Below are 17,555 nucleotides of genomic sequence, written 5' to 3'. Positions count from 1 at the left end.
GCTGTTACATGTGATTGTTAATGTGATGTGTGATTATGATTTTGTTTGTTTGTTGTTGTTGTTTTTGTGGTGCATGAGGCATAAGATGATTTGGATAATGACTTATAGTTGCTTTTTTTTTTATCAAACTTAATTTTCTGATATGATTAATTTGATGGTTCTTTGATAAACGTTTATTATTTTTTGGGGGGGCTGTCAAACAATTAAAATATCTAATTTGATTAATTGCATGATTGTCCATAGTTAATCGTGATTAATCGCAAATTAATCACACGTTTTTTATATGTTCAAAATGTACCTTAAAGGGAGATTTGTCTAGTATTTAATACTCTTATCAACATGGGAGTGGACAAATATGCTCTTTTATGCTAATGTATGTATATATTTATTATTGGAAATCAATTAACAACACAAAACAATGACAAATATTGTCCAGAAACCCTCACAGGTACTGCATTTAACATAAAAAAATATGCTCAAATCATAACAAGGCAAACTGCAGCCCAACAGGCAACAACAGCTGTCAGTGTGTCAGTGTGCTGACTTGAAAAAAATAAATATTTCCATACAAACACAGTTTTGTTGATCGCGTTTAACTGAGGTGTGATGTAAAAACAAAACCACAATCTTCAAATGATATTTCCTCAAAATATTTCACATCAGATTTTCCAGAAAACTTCCCCTGATTTATATTACTATTGTGCAATTATACTGCAATATTGTAAGCGTTGTCCTCCCTGCAGCTTTTCTCCGCCTCTGACCCACTTAGCTGCCCTAATAATAAGCTCTGTTGCCATAGTAAAAACTAATGGCATTATCTAAGAGAATTTCATCCATGTTGCTCCCCTAGTGGACAGCTCAATGTTCACCAACAGAAGCTGTCTTTTTGCATCTTGAAAAAAGCAAGATGTGTAATTTTCTTTGACATTTAACCGGTGGAATAACTATACTGAAGCTTGAATACCAAATGACTGATATTATACAGCAGACTTCAGATAGCTGCTCCTGTCAAACGTTGATTGTACGTTGTAAGAGGCTGCATAATAGAGCGATGAAGTAGAGGAATCTTTCTACTCTGAGTCGGAACCTGAATGAGTTTCCCACTTCAAGAGGACAGGTATAAATCACTACCTTGACTCTTCTCACTGACCCAGCAGCCCGAGATTATCAGTATTCGTCTTTAACAAAAGCTTGATGATGATGTTCTGGAGCTCTACTTCTAAATGAATCTGCCAGGTTGAAGTGTGTGTGGACTAATTGGCTTCAGCCTCTTGTCTGCAGCAGTGCAGCGGTGTCGGGCATGTGAGCGTCGAGCGCTGCCGGGAGCCTGACAGGAGCGAGGGGAAGAATCTCCTCCGTCCAAATACCAGTCAGCACTCCGGAGAGAAGAAATAGAGAGATGCATTAGGAGAGAGCAGGTCTCGTCTCCCTCTGGACGGTCTCCATGGTAATAGCTGTCAGCTCATATGTTTTATTTAACCTTCACGCTCTAGAGAGGAGCCACGTTATGTTTATATCACACATTGTGCCTGCGTGTGAGACTTAACTTCGCAACAGCATTCATTTCTTTCTGAAGTCTGTGTTTTGACACGTTCATTAACTCCAGAACAAAGCCTCATCGAAATTTAATCCCTCAAGTACAAAAATTATCCGCGTGGAATAGAGGTTCAGAAGCACTTTGCTGCATAAATTAACATAATAATGAGGATTTTCCTGAAGATATTAGGGACCTTAGTTGATATTAATGCTCCATATGTTATGTAAAAAACAAGTATGAAGACAAGTATGAAGACAAGTATGTACAAATGTGATAATTATCTTAATTAATGGTCTCTTTATTTCAACTGATTAATATATCATAGCCATTAATGATTGATATGTAGTGGCCATTAATGAGGGCACTTTGTTGCAGCTCTAGTTTGAGTCTTGACTTGACTTTTTTCATGCTGAATGACTTATTTCCAAGAAACTTATGAGCACATCTCTGGTAAACACGAGATTTAAAGTGGTGCTTTTGTGTGATTCTTTGTGGAGAAACTCAGTTTTACAGATCTGTCGATTGAATAAACTAATCCATTAGTCGACTAAGAATTTCTTTAGTCAAGGACAGTCCTACTTGAGTTTTGGCACAGACATGGACTCTACAACCCTTTTGGTACGCTGCAGGAAGGTTGGGGCTCTACCTGCCCAAACAAACGAGCAAAAGTCACGTTTTATAACACCTGTTTTACCCAGTTCAGTGAGAGTCTCAGCCTCCTGGTTGCCCCGGGTCGGTGTGTCTTCTTGCTCGGAGTTGTGACATGTGCTTGGACCCTGGTATACCAACGTCAGGATTTAGTTGTGTTTTAGGGCGCTTTCACAAGCCAACATTTAGTCCGTTTTAATCGAACTCTGGTGCGGTTCAACCTTCGTTTGGGTAGTTGTGAACGCAGTAATCGTACTCTGGTGCAACCACCTCTCGCAAGCAGTCTCGGTTTCCAAGCAAACCGAAACGCAGGCTGCATGTGTGCAGGTATGTCTTGAGATGGACTCAGGTAAACACCAGGTTACCATGAGTGGGAGAGGACAGACCTGGACTTCTGCAGAACTCCGATGTTTGCTTGACATCTGCGACGAAGAGAACACACAGAATATGCTAAATAAAGTCCACAAAAATAGTGACGTATATAAAGACATTTGAGATAAACTGGAGGAAAAGGGAAGTAGATCAGTGTTGAGTCAAAGTGAAAAAACTTAAACAGCAATATATCAAAGTCTGTGATTCCCTGAATAGAAGTGGCAGCTCTCGAGACGAAAAAGATCTATTCGCTCCTTCGTACACATTTTTTTATTTGGTCTACTTTAATTTGTGCACTGTGAAACTGAACCAGACTAAATGGAAAACAAACGAAAAGTATCAACTTCACTCTTCAATTCTTCAGTTGACTATTCAGCCAGGATATTTCCTGTCTTGTATTCGCTCGCTATCGATTTGTTTAATTTATTACAGTCCAGTTAAAGTGTCTGGACTGTACTGTGTGCTGTTTGGTTGGTTGAACTTGTGGTTAGAAGTCATTGATAGTACCCTCTTTGACTAAACATTAGAAACACCTCTCAGTCTAACGCAGTATGAGTCAACGGCACCAAAACCAAAAATCTGCCTCCAAAATTAGCCTTAAAATTGCCTCTCTAAAACACACTCATTATTCCCTTCAAGTAGGTAAGATTTATTGCAGGGCTCTTGTATTACACATAGTTAAGTGTACCTAATAAGCTGACAACTGAGGTTGTAATTAGTTACATATGTGAGTCAGACCATTTATTTATTGAAAATTAAAACTGTCAGTATATTAATTTTTATAATAAAAATTAATTTGATTTATTGGTTTGGTTTTTTGTACGACCCTGATTGCTCATGCTCGACACCTAGCTGTACTTGTGTTTTGTTTCTTCTAATGCACCAGGAGCATTAATCACATCTTGTCTGCACACTGAGTGATCAGAACAGGAAATATAAAAGCTTTCATGAAAGAGACATTCATGTAATTCAATTAATTAACACCTCAAGAGGTTTGCAGTTCATTTCCTCTGTTGTTTTTGAAATGGTTGCTCATTATAGAGCTTCACTTATTTCCTCTCAGGTTAGTGATAACCGAACATTCAGCATCTGAATCATCCACTGGAGGCTCGTAGTACTAAATACAGAAGAAGAGGAGATTCTTTAGATGAACTCAGTAATTTAAGTGGGGCTCCTGATAGCTTCCTCTGTGCCAGGTTTCACTGTTCACAACAATATCCCCTAGCTACACACACAAACACATAATTATGAGCTCATACACACACACACACACACACACACACACTCTGTTGCTGCTGCTGCTGCTAGTTTTGATTCACTTCATTCAAACCTGTTAGTATTTTATGCACCCCAGAATATACAGAATATACTGTATACACTTACTTGTGTTATACAAGTTGGATTCTTTATGCTGACATGCAGCATTTTAATGTTTTTGCTTTAAGCTTGGCAACTACATTAACACTCATCACGATTAGATGAGTGTTTTTTTTATTTTCTTGTGTCATGAATTAAATAAATTTAAAAAATCACTTAAAGTGGAACCCCATGGCGTTGAGAGGAGGTTGTGTTGCTCTGGCTGTGTTTGGCGTGGAAAGGAGGTTGTGTTGCTCTGGCTCTACCTGTTTGGCGTGGAGAGGAGGTTGTGTTCCTCTGGCTCTATCTGTTTGGCATGGAGAGGAGGTCGTGTTGCTTTGGCTCTGTTTGGCATGGAGAGGAGGTCGTGTTGCTTTGGCTCTGTTTAGCGTGGAGAGGAGGTCGTGTTGCTTTGGCTCTATTTGGCGTGGAGAGGAGGTTGTGTTGCTTTGGCTCTATTTGGCGTGGAGAGGAGGTCGTGTTGCTATGGCTCTATCTGTTTGGTGTGGAGAGGAGGTCGTGTTGCTCTGGCTCTACCTGTTTGGCGTGGAGCAGAGGTTGTGTTGCTCTGGCTCTACCTGTTTGGCGTGGAGAGGACGTTGTGTTGCTCTGGCTCTACCTGTTTGGCGTGGAGAGGAGGTCGTGTTGCTCTGGCTCTACCTGTTTGGCGTGGAGCGGAGGTTGTGTTGCTCTGGCTCTACCTGTTTGGCGTGGAGAGGAGGTTGTGTTCCTCTGGCTCTGTTTGGCATGGAGAGGAGGTCGTGTTGCTCTGGCTCTATCTGTTTGGCGTAGAGAGGAGGTTGTGTTGCTCTGGAGAGGAGGTTGTGTTTCTCTGGAGAGTAGGTCATGTTGCTCTGGCTCTATCTGTTTGGCGACGCATGGAAGCTGCTTGACATCCTCCTGGATCCACCTCCTCACATGTGTTCACATTATATGTATTAATTTTTGTCATGTGGATTGTCTATGTTGTATTTTCATTATGCTGTTACTCCGTACACACGACTTCTATTGCATGTCTGTCCATCCTGGAAGAAGGATGCTTCCTCTGTTGCTCTTCCTGAGGTTTCTTCCATTTTTCTTTTTTCCCTGTTAAAAGGGTTTTTTGGGGGAGTTTTTCCTTATCCAACGAGAAGGTCACACTGTAAAGGACAGAGGGTGTCGTATCCTGTACAGATTGTAAAGCCCCCCGAGGCAAATTTGTGATTTGTGATTTTGGGTTATACAAATAAAATTGACTTGACTTGACTACTATTTACACTTCCCACAATGCAACGTAATACAGTCATAGCATACAACTATTTTCACAGGCTGAGCATTCCTCATGCCTAATATAGTATTGACATGTAAACTTGAAGATGGTGTGGTGTCTATTAACACTTAATAAGTGTCACAAACACCCACGACAGCTTTCCACTGACACATGCCTGGATGGATATTTGCTCAGAGCAGATTAGCTTTCGCTTCATTGCTGCTCGCTCAAGTTAAAAAAAAAAGAAATGTTTGAACCTCCCTGACTTTGCATGCTGTGTGTTTGTGTGTGCAGGAGGAACCTGCCGGGCGACAGACAGAAGGCTCTGGACATAATGCTGCCCCTGGTGGAGGGCGAGGAGCAGGTGGCCTCGGACATCTACTGCCTGGTGGGACGGATCTACAAGGACATGTTCCTGGAGTCTCACTTCACTGACACGCCGAGCAGAGACAGCGGCACACACTGGTGAGAGAGTCTCCTCCAGACGCTGAGTCACACATAAATATTGCTAGAAGAAATGTTTCAAAGGGCAAGATGCATGATGGATGCCTTGAAGGTGACTCACTGGAGCGTATAAATGGAATCAAGGACTTAAGTAGCTGTTATCGTACAGGTAAAAACCCTTTGTTGAGTGAGGAGTATTACAAGTCATTCAAAGAAACAGGCGGGCCACAAGTCTGCAAATGACAGCTCATTACAGCAGTGACGTGCAAAAGATCACACAACTTGTTACACCTTAAAGCAAATATGCATGAGAACAGCATACATGACGTTCCAAGAGATGATGAAACCAAGATGATTTAAGAGTTAAGATGACAAAGAAAGCAGTGATTAAAGTAATATAGTGATGTTAAAAGGTCTGCCTTGTGTCAGCAGCACTACGGGCTCCTGACGGTAAGAGGGAATAGTGATAGAGTAATATTTTTGTGCCTCATCAATATACATATTGTATTTTTATATTTTATATTGTATAATCTTTTATATTTTTTATATTTATATTGCACTATCTCCCTTTTTTATTGTATTATCTTTTTTAGCACCTATGGGATTGTCACAATTTAATTTCGTTGTACTTACAATGACAATAAAGGGCTTGAATCTTGAATCTTACACTCAAACCCACTCAAAGGACATACAAAAGATGAAAATATTAACATACAAAAGTCACCAGTACATTTTAAATATTGGTGTTCAAAAGTTTCACATATAAAAATAAGTATAGGAGTAAAGTTTAAACAAAAAACCATGCAGAGAAGCAGGGGTAATTTCCATATTTACAGTATGAACAACAGTTTTTAAGAGTGAGCATTCCTAAAACTCTTTTTGTAAACCTTGTTCAGACCTTTTGGATAACGAAGCTGCATGTTCACAGCATGAGCGCGCTGCAGGAAAAACCTGCAGGATTTGCTTGTTGCTAATGAGTCAGCAGAGATTGAGATGCATGTGGAGGGTTTCCAGCATCTTGTTGAATTCAGGAAGACTGTTCTGATTAAAATCAGGGTATTACTCGGTACTAGCTTGTTCTCCATCTCCTGTGAGTAATGTAGCTGCAGAAGTTGACATAATAACGGAGCAATAATAATAATAACACGAGGCTGCTGATTGCCTTCAACTGGAAATTGCTCTTAAGATTTCATATCTCAGTCGATTGAATATGCTGCTCGCGTTATCAAGCTCCCATCTGGCTGTTATTTTCAGTTGCACGGCACAACTTGGCAGAGGCCCCTAATAACATTCACACCCTTCCCTCAGCGCAACAGATTGCTCATTAAATAAATGAGAATTTCTTGTTTTGTGAGGCTACTTGCAGTTTGGCGTTCAACTCAATATGGCTGTAATTGTTTTTGTAACTTGAGGTGTCTCAGGAAGGCGGGGGGAACCCCGTGAAACCATCCGTTATCTAGGAGATGCTAGGGATTTGGAATGACGCATTTCTTGGAGGAAAAATGTTTATTGAAATCATTTTTTTTCTTCCTCTCTCAGGTTTAAAAAGGGGTTCGCGTCAGAGCCGACACTACACTCTGGGATCAACTATGCTGTTCTACTCCTGGCAGCCGGACACCAGTTTGAGACGTCTTTGGAGCTTCGTAAAGTGGGTGAGTTGACGCTAGATTGGATATCTGTCTTAACTCTGCAACAGTCCTTTATGATCATATCGCTCCAGGGCATGTATTCGGAAAAAAGGGTAGGAAATTACAAAAGGAAAGTTTGTGTTTCATGATTTGCATCCATATATGAAAATCTGCAGATTAAAGCTGCACTAATCAATATTTTATATGAACAATGGACAAAATGCAATGTCATTATCACCTGCAGGTTCCCCGCAGGTCCACAGAGCGTTGTAATATAACTCATTGTTTTGGTTTTACGGATGGCAACGTCACCGTTATGGCTCAGTCTCAGCGCTCTCATCAACCAGCTGAAAACCGTATTTCGCAAACAGATTCCTCTTTACATATCCGGGAGACACAAAGCAACATTTATGTTTCTCTCTGCCTGACGCATGTAAGTCCAATATTCACTCTCCTTTTAGCTTTTGTTTTGGTCTCCAACACCTCAGGAGGGAAATATGTCTAACAGCTCCACTATAGAGAGGTGAAGTCCCGCCCCTTCCTGTGGACCCCATGGAACCTTACTTCGGAAAAAATATGAATTGTAGTCAACGGTGAAAGACAGGTATTTTTTTGATCCCGTTTGAATTGACTTTTTTGACTTGCAAAATTATCTTTTAAATTGACAAACATCATATGGGTGATTTATGGAGCATTCAAACGGGATCAAAGAATTATTTGTCTCTCGCAGTTGACTACCGTTCATATATTTTATGAAATAAGGTCCCATGGTGGTCCACCGGAAGGGGCAGGACTTCGCCTCTCTATGTTCACTAGCTGGTCGTAAACTGTGTGTGTCTGTCTGCTGTTTTTTTGGTGCTGGGAAAGGTAGCATAAAATTGTTTTTTTAGGGCTGAAAACATCTGTCTGCTGCTACAGGAAACGATGCCATGAGAGCCGTGAGAGTAAACGATGAGCTGAAAGAAGCAATAAAGCTCCACAGAGCTGAGGGGAACTTGGTGATAATGCTCTGTGTGCATCACTACTAGCAACTCCTGTCACATTACCCAGTGTGTTACAAAAATATTGATTGCTTTAATAAAGAAAAATCTGATTATCTATAGTAACATTTCCTCCTGTTAAGCCCTTATTCCCAATCCTCTGCGTCTGCTCTGAAATGTGAGGCTCAGAGGAGCTGAGGAATGTGGGAAACAGAGTGAGCAGTCCTGGGAATCGGCCTGCAACTCCCTGAATTAGCCCCACCCTCCGTCCCTGTAGATCCTGCTCTCCCCCAGCGCTGTTCCCTGCGACCCCCACCTGCCTCTCCAAATAGCTTGTTACTGCAGTAGGACATGTAGCAGCAGGAGCCAAAACCATTATCAAAATTACCTTTACATTCTTGCAAAAAACAATGACAAATCCAAACCTTTGTACTGCAAGTTGTGGCATATCCAGTCTCTCCTCAGCTGTCTCGTCTGCTTAAAATCTCACTCTGTGATGGCCTGAGGGGAAATGCAATATCTTCCTATTGTATTAAACACTCTTTCATGTTTTAAAGGAGTGAAGCTGAGCAGCCTGTTGGGGAAAAAAGGCAGCCTGGACAAGCTGCAGAGCTACTGGGACGTGGGCTTCTTCCTGGGCGCCAGCATCCTGGCCTGCGACAACACCAGGGTCATCCAGGCCTCTGAGAAACTCTTCAAACTCAAAGCCCCCATCTGGTGAGAACACGGATAAGACGCTCTCATATTATGATGCCAAAAATAAAAACACATTTTACACAGCAGCATCCATCATCGACTGCACCGGTGTCATCGTAGCTCTGCTTTCCCTTGAAGCCACAGTGGCATCTGTGGCCATTGTGTGGAGATATTGGTGTGTATAAATGGAGAAACGGGGAAACAAATCCCAGTATTATCCTTGTAACGATCAACATTTTCATATGACGAGCATATGAAAGTAACTAATCCATGCTATTCTCACATAATTCCTTCATAGCGGAGGAACAAAGTCTTAACTATCTGCAATAATGCATAATTTAAGACTTCATATCCTCCAGATTTTATGACTGTAGCAGTTGTACAACATGTGGAGGAGTACAGTAAACAGTCTGCAGCTCCTTTTTTAAGAGCCTGCTGTTCTTTATTTGTGTTTGTGCTGTGAAAACTCTTTAAGTTTCCATTAATGTCACAAAGAGAAATGAGCCCCAGCATGGAAACACAATCATATGGTATTGTTTGTTTCTGTGATCCTTCTTGATCTATGCTCGTGGGTTTAAAACAATATAATACACATGCAGATTATCTGCCAGTAAGTTGTTTTGTTTGCAGATGTTTTCCTGATGAGAAATGGGATGTCAATTACATTTCGTCTGGCTCTGACGTTTGGTTACATTTGGTTAAATAAAGATTTGGATTCTGGCTGTTTTCTGGGCACAGTTAATACATGTTTCTTCTTTTATTCTCTCAGGTACCTGCGCTCGCTGGTGGAGACCATCCTGATCTACCAGCAGTTTAAGAAACCCGGCATGGAGCAGCCGGCGCCCAAGCAGGAGCTGGTGGACTTCTGGATGGACTTTCTGGTGGAGGCCACCAAGAAAGACGTCTCCTCTGTCCGATTTCCTGTAAGTAACTCCAGCCATGGATCCAATTAACCCCAAATGATGAAGCTCAGGGGCCAATCAGAGGCTGAGATTTACTGGGCAGCTCTCAGGTTCAATATGTGGAACCAAAAGAAAAAGATTGTGTGCTCAGCAAACACATTTATGTCTTCTCCAGGTGTTGATATTAGAGCCCACTAAAGTGTACCAGCCTTCATATTTATCCATAAACAAAGACGTGGATGACAACACGGTGTCTATCTGGCATGTCGCCCCTGATGACAAGGTGGGTGTCTATCTTTTATATCATCCAACAACACTGACCTCCCCCATAATTCTGCTTTTTCTACTGTTTGTTCAGTTCCTCTGAATTCTGTTCTGTAATTTGCACTGCAGTTGACAAATTCTTCTTGTAGTAATGAGCTGTTCCTGAATCAGGCATCTTCACCTTCTGTTATTCAAAATACCTCCATTACCAGTCTGGATGTGTATAATTGCATGTTTTGATACACAAATAGCAAAAATATTACACTGTCTGTGAGAAACGATGCCAAAACTCTCCAAACGTGACGATACTCGTTTTTCTACCGTCGGGGCTCAAGACGAACGTCTTCCTGAGGACGATAGAAAATGTGATTGGGACGCAGTTAACTCACTATCAACACGTCGATAGGGATGCACCCTATAATTTCCCTGATAAGGCTACATTGTGAACAACAAATCCGTGTTGAAATCAGCAGGACGGGAGCTAGTTAACGTTAGCTGTTAGCACCGTGCAGGACTGTGCTGCTTACCGGCTGCTAACCGCTACGATAACTAGCTCTCATCCTGCCGATTTCAACATGAAAGGTGCCATTGATTTACATTATGATGCATCTATAAAAATGAGCGTTGGACTATGGTATATTCTAACGTTATCATGATGCGTTTAAATTGTATCATGTAAAATGTAGTTTTGGGGGAGAAACTTGAATAAATCCAGTTGTATGTTGAAGTACATACGATTTATTGTTTTACTTTTGTTTTTTAATGTGGTATCGAGAATCGTGGAATTTCACTGGTATTGGTATCGACTACTAAATTTCGGCCTTGTGTACGTATAGTACGCCAAATGTTTGGGAGATTCATAAACTTTTATATAAGTGAAGAAACCATGGACACTTTAATCCATTATTGTTGCCCAGTACAAAGTATGGGAAGATGCTAGCATGTCAGCATACATTATTTCGAGAGAGAGCAAAATGATAAATAATCTGGAATTTTAAGCACATTTTTAGGGGGGCAAATGCACATGAAATAATAAAGGCTATACGTAAACATGGACCAATGTGCAAGGTGAATAATCATCATAACATAGCGACAGAAAATGCTTGTTTCTGATTGGCTGGCATCCAACGGTACACCTCAAACATGCTCTATATCATGCTGCAAGTAACCATAGCAACAATACTGATGCTTTACATTATGTAAACTAATTAATGATTAAATCAAAGTTGCTCAACAGAAGTTAACAGATGGATGATGATGTTTTGTCGTCTTTGTTTAGACGTTACGCTGCAATAATGGACTCTTGTTTCCTGTCATGAAGTTCTTTGCGTCTGCTTTATTGATTATTTTCTCATATTGTAGCACATTATTGCTTACATACACGGCAGCTCATAAACAAAAGTGGTTACTCGCCAGAAATTGATACTCGTAAAGCTGCTACATCAGCTACACTGGCTTCATCTTTTCATTTAATTCATGTGCTGCTGAACCAATGTAGTAATAAACACTAATGCATTTTTATTACCGTAAGACAGATTTTTGATAATGCTACTACTCTAATACTAGAATCAATCTGCTACAACCAGACAGTGTATTGATTGATTTAACGTCTCCCGGGAGCTGTAATGATGATATTTGATTTGATCTCTCCTGCAGCATAAGGGGATTCACGAGTGGAACTTCAGCGCCACATCAGTACGAGGTGTCAGGTCAGTGTCTGCTCTCTTCTAATGACACACTCGTATTACAGATGAGTGATGTGACAACGACCTCGCACCCGTCTCCAGAGGGTGACTGGTTTAAATTTATCATCATGGTGTGACGGCAGAAAATTGTTTGGCTCCACTACGTCTCTAAAAGTTACCAGATTAATGTATTGAATCATGTCTGCATTGAGAGGGATGTCACAACTCTTTTAAACCAACCTTGCCATTAAGTTTGTGCTGTTTTCATCTCGCAAGTGTGTTAATAGTAGCATGTATCAATCACATGCTAATGTGCACTAATATATCAAATACATGCAAATATATATGTTGAATATATTTGAATCGACAGCCCTAATACCAATATTAAATAAGTGACATATTATGAGCCAAACAAATATCTGGATTTACTGTAAATATGTAAATGTCTCACATCAGGGTCTAACATGTGTTATCTAAGCATGCACAAAAGCATTTTATTAAATGCATACGAAATGCAGATTTTAGACACTTCACCTCTCTCAGCTCCAGACTGTATGAGAGTGCTCCATTAACACCACAGACGGTCTACCGTGGACAGGTTTCATGATGTCTTTCTCTGCGTCTCCTTTTTCCACGGTCCTCAAAGGAATTCAGTGTCAGCTGAGTGGAGGGCTGTGCTCACATGTTGCTAGGGAACGACTCTTTCTCTGTGCCCACTCAGCCTGCAGACAGTCAGCAGGACACAATAGAGGCTCTGCGAGCAACAATACGACCACACATACAGTCGCTCCGTCGTCTGGCTCGGGCAGCTCTGGCCTTGGCACAACAGCTAGTTGGAGTTGGACAATCGCTCGTTCCCAGCGGATAAAAGTTACCATTTAGCTGTTGAATCGAAGCTCAATTCAGCATCATTTAATTTGACAATTTGCAAAACAACTTTGGTGTTTGTTCCAGACGCAGAATTTGTCTCATATTCATAATACTGCATACTTACTGTGTATATCAGTAAGATGTATTGCTATTACATCCTGTGGAGGACGGAACCTGCCAAAATAAATAAATAAATTACTTGATAAATAAATAAACATGTCATTAAATATAGCAAAATAATATTAAAAAAATAAGTAGCCATTAATTAATTGATAAAACAGAAACATCAATTTCTGTTTTAATTTGCTTCTTTATTTATTTATCTTTCAATTGATTCCCTTATTTATTTATTTACTCTTCTATTTAATTTTTCCCTTTATTTATTTAATTATGTCTTTATTTTTATTAATTTTTAAATGTATGTATTTATTTATGCATTTGTTTATTTTTTTTGTTTATTTATTTTTGCTTTTATTTTTTAATTATTTTATATTTATTTTGAAATGTATGTATGTATTTATGCATTTATTTATTTCTGTGTTCTTTTCATTTGACATTTCTTTAACATTTCTTTTTACATTTCTTTATGCCTCATTATGCAAATGAGGGGGTCACTCATTATTTTTTAACATCCCGCATTTGTCCCGTCTACTGGGGTTCATATTTTGATGGAGTGACCGTCCACATGCAGTGACAAACAGTCTTTTATTTCATACCCAGAGATTTAATGGCTGATGTCATAAGTCCAGTGAAAGGCTTCATTCATTCATCTGCTCTCATTGGATCATCGTCCAACTAACTGTGATCCGTCTCTCCTCAGCATCTCCAAGTTTGACGAGCGCAGTGCCTTCCTCTACGTGCTCCACAATGCAGAGGACTTCCAGATCTACTTCTGCACAGAGATGCACTGTAAAAGGTCTGTTCTCTGTCTCTCTCTCTGCGTTTGTTTGGCACCATTAAGCTCATAAAGGTGGTGTTTCAAACAGTCAGTAGACTATTAATCATGTTAACATTTTACAACTTCATTTAATGTGAGGAAAATCATTTAATGAGCCTCCCCTGTTACTTTCAAATTTATATTATTGGGTTTTATGAGCCAGTCACTGACAATAAGCTTATAATCACAACACAACTGTCACCAATTTATTAACAGAGGCATTAAATCTGAAAAGAGGAATTTAAATGTATAGAAGAGGACCTTTGTGGTTTTGTTAATAGATAAACTTTCAACAAGAGTCTATGCTAGCAGCTGAGTAGGATTTTCCCAAAAGAAACAACTACGTATTGACTCATACAAAAATAATCCCTCTCAATCATCACTTCTGACCCCCTAGAAGTGTTTGGTGGTGTCTGTATCTGCAGAGATCCTGCAGCCCTCTGCTTGTATTTTCTTATTTTGCTGTGTTCGAGACGTTTCTGGGCGTCAACATTTATAAAAACGTAGCAGCCAGTCAGATTATAAGCACACAGCCGAGAGGAAGCTACGGAAATGGCGGACGCTGCGCCGAAAAAAAGGCAAATATAATGAGGCGAAACATCAAGCGAACAAAGCTCAAAACGAGAGTGAATCTGGGGTTGGCTGAAACAGTTTTGTCCCCTAAAACTCAGCTGTCATTGAACCAACATCTGGTTTTTCTGATATATTTTTGATCATAAAGATTAATATCAGTCTACTAAAGACTGTAAACTCTCTCTCACTGCAGTGAGTTTATCTTCTCGGCTTGCCCCCACCCCTACAGTAGTTCAGGCCCTCTTGTCAGCTCTGAACTCAGGTGGGAAGTTTCGCAGCTCTGCGTCGCCACGAGCACACCTTGTGTCCTTTTCAACACCACCGTGTTCCTCGCTAGCTGCTCGGTGAAGCACTGAGTGTTCAGACTTGTGACTCTCACATCAAAGACGCCCGAGCACTTTAAGTCCCATTATGTGGAGTGTGAGAGTCAGTGAGTCATGCCGGCTGTTGTTATGATGCTGCCCTGCTTTAATACAGAGAAACAGGAGTGACGGTGGGGAGGGGAGGGGTGAGAGGGAAGGAAGAAATAGGTGGTACAAAGAGGAAGCGACCCGGCCTGATTTAACATGTGTGCAGACATAAGCGCACACGTGTACCTCAGAACACCTGCAGGCCGCTGGTGTGACAGCGTGACAAGACAACGTGTTAATTCACAGCTTGTGTGCAGTGAGAGTGGTTAGAGGTTGTTATATGTATGTATCTGTGTGGGAGGTGTGCATGTAAGCAAACTGTAACCCCTTCTGGATAAGACCACCAGCTACGGTAAACACTGCCACTCAAGCACAATATGTACTTAATGGATCTTGTGCAACATGTTGCACAAAGTGAAGGAGTTCAAGTCCCTCGGGGTCATTGAGGGGACAATGGAACGTGAAATTGGCCAGAGAATTGGGGCAGCGGTGGGGCGGCATTGTATTCGCTTTACCGCACCGTTGTGACGAAAAGAGTGCTGAGCCGGAAGGCAAAGCTCTCGATCTACCGGTCAGTCTTTGTTCCTACTCTCACTTATGGTCATGAGGGCTGGGTCATGACCGAAAGAACTAGATCGCGGGTACAAGCGGATGAAATGGGTTTCCTCAGGAGGGTGGCTGGCGTCTCCCTTAGAGATAGGGTGAGAAGCTCAGTCATCCGTGAGGTACTCGGAGTAGAGCCGCTACTACTTTGCATTGAAAGGAGCCAGTTTAGGTGGTTCGGGCATCTAGTAAGGATGCCCCCTGGGCGCATCCCTAGGGAGGTGTTCCAGGCACGACCAGCTGGGAGGAGGCCACGGGGAAGACCCAGGACTAGGTAGAGAGATTATATCTCCACACTGGCCTGGGAACGCCTCGGGATCCCCCAGTCAGAGCCTGTTAATGTGGCCCGGGAGAGGGAAGTTTGGGGTCCGCTGCTGGAGCTGTTGCCCCCATGACTCGACCCCGGATAAGCGGTTGAAGATGAGTGAGATGAGTGAGATGAGTGAGAGTATAAACTCAATAAGCCATAAGTGTTTTTGCATCATTTCATAACCTGCACTTTTTTTGTTATGAAGCAATATTCCACAGACAGGGAGATACTAATACTCTTGTTGTAAAGGCTCTAGGAACTGGTGCGTTATTATATGTTATAAATCAATACAATCACACAGTCAAACATGCTTAGAGCTCAAAATCAGCACTCATTTATTATCTTTTTTCAAATCAACTGTCCAAATACCTACTATAGACTCCACTGTGTTTTTCTATGCTGTGTGTGTTTATGATCTGTATTTTGGACTGATGAGGCTTTTCTTTGGCAGATTCTGCGATCTGGTCAACAGCATAGCAGAGGAGGCCTGGAAAGGTCCAGAGGAGGGAGACTGTGACGCCGACGCCTTAGAGGTGAGACGACTGAAGACTACATTTACTCCTATGTTGGCTGAGATCGTTTTTTAGTTTAAAATATTCAATCGGTGATTAATCACATGATTGTCAATGATTAATTGTGATTAATCACACATTTTTTATCTGTTCAAAATGCACCTTAAAGGGAGATTTGTCAAGTATTTAATACTATTATCAACATGGGAATGGGCAAATATGCTGCTTTATGCAAATGTATGTCTATATTTATTATTGGAAATCAATTAACAACACAAAACAATGACAAATATTGTCCAGAAACCCTCACAGGTACTGCATTTAGCATACAAAAATATGCTCAAATCATAACATGGCAAACTGAAGCCCAACAGATAACAACAGCTGTCAGTGTGCTGACTTGACTATGACTTGCCACCAAACTGCATGTGATTATCATAAAGTGGGCATGTCTGTAAAGGGGAGACTCGTGGGCTCCCATAGAACCCATTTTCATTCACATATCTTGAGGTCAGAGGTCAAGGGAGCCCTTTTGAAAATGGCTATGACAGACAAACCATCTTTCAAGAGTTAATTAGCTTAGTTCCTTTTTAGTGTCAGCGATCAGACTATTTTTCATGCTTCCATCAAAAGACAAAGAAATGCAGATTTTTTTACTGCAGTGAAATAAGTAATCAATAATGTATTTCCCTCTCTTTTTATAACATAATGCCTTTAACAAAATTCTGTTTTAAGCATGTATGAACTTCCATCTAGCTTTTCTAATTCAGTTCATCACAGTTTGCATTTTAATAAGTGGATGGAAACGCAGAGAACATGAACAGTAACCTGCTGGGAAAAGGCCTGGATTCTGCTTTGTGTGCTCTGTTGCTTTGACAGTAGAGAACAAACACCTGCCTCTAGCAAAGGAAAGCTAATTACTCCCAAAACGCTGCCGCACCCTTTTTTGGCTCAGTGGCGTGGCACAGCTCAAATGTCTAACAGGTTTCGCTCAAGAACTAGTTTCATATCTGTGTTTGATGCCACATGATCATCATTAGCATCTGCAGCCTTTGTCCAACAACAACAAACAAAACAGGAGCACCCTGCAGTAACTGGATTATGTAACAAGAGAACAATAACCTTACAATGAATGGTACAAGTACACAATAACTATACAAGAAAGTAGGTTTAATATGTTTGGATTTGCAGGTTGAAGAAATAAAGTAATCAGACCAAAAATATTTATATTTCATTTATTTATTTGTGAGATATGTTTAAAAGATTAAAAAAGGAAAAGTCTATAAAAAATAACAGTTTCTTCACTAAATATGCAGCAACTCAGATTACTTTAAAACAGTGTTAGAGGAGATGGTAGTAGCCAAATGCAGTTACATAAATGATTTCAGTTAAGGGCTGTCAAAGTTAACATGTTAAAGATAGAGAGAAGATACTGGTATCATATGAAACTACAAAACCTAACGAATCCTTGGGTACCAACCATGTCGTACTAGCTTGTCGGGAAAGAGGTTAAATAACGCTGTGAAGTTAAGCTAAATTTTGGCGAGAAAAAACTGACATGGCCATTTTCAAAGGGGTC

The 17,555-nt window shown here is 40.7% G+C and overlaps 1 protein-coding gene across 2 annotated transcripts in view; it reads left to right on the top strand.

Annotated features, from left to right (window-relative positions):
- map3k5 (mitogen-activated protein kinase kinase kinase 5) overlaps positions 1-17,555 on the top strand; it is a 77,746-nt gene that overhangs the window by 39,029 nt on the left and 21,162 nt on the right. For both annotated transcript variants that reach the window (XM_074615366.1, XM_074615365.1), the window contains exons 7-14: positions 5,457-5,627; positions 7,146-7,258; positions 8,772-8,931; positions 9,680-9,833; positions 9,988-10,095; positions 11,733-11,785; positions 13,452-13,547; positions 15,916-15,997. In XM_074615366.1, the coding sequence (XP_074471467.1) occupies positions 5,457-5,627; positions 7,146-7,258; positions 8,772-8,931; positions 9,680-9,833; positions 9,988-10,095; positions 11,733-11,785; positions 13,452-13,547; positions 15,916-15,997 (937 nt within the window). The remainder of the gene's footprint in view (positions 1-5,456; positions 5,628-7,145; positions 7,259-8,771; positions 8,932-9,679; positions 9,834-9,987; positions 10,096-11,732; positions 11,786-13,451; positions 13,548-15,915; positions 15,998-17,555) is intronic.

Source organism: Sebastes fasciatus, chromosome 18 (assembly GCF_043250625.1).
Source record: "Sebastes fasciatus isolate fSebFas1 chromosome 18, fSebFas1.pri, whole genome shotgun sequence".
Lineage (NCBI taxonomy): Eukaryota > Metazoa > Chordata > Actinopteri > Perciformes > Sebastidae > Sebastes > Sebastes fasciatus.
Note: the sequence above shows the minus strand (reverse complement) of the source record. Positions and strands in the feature narration are given on the sequence as shown.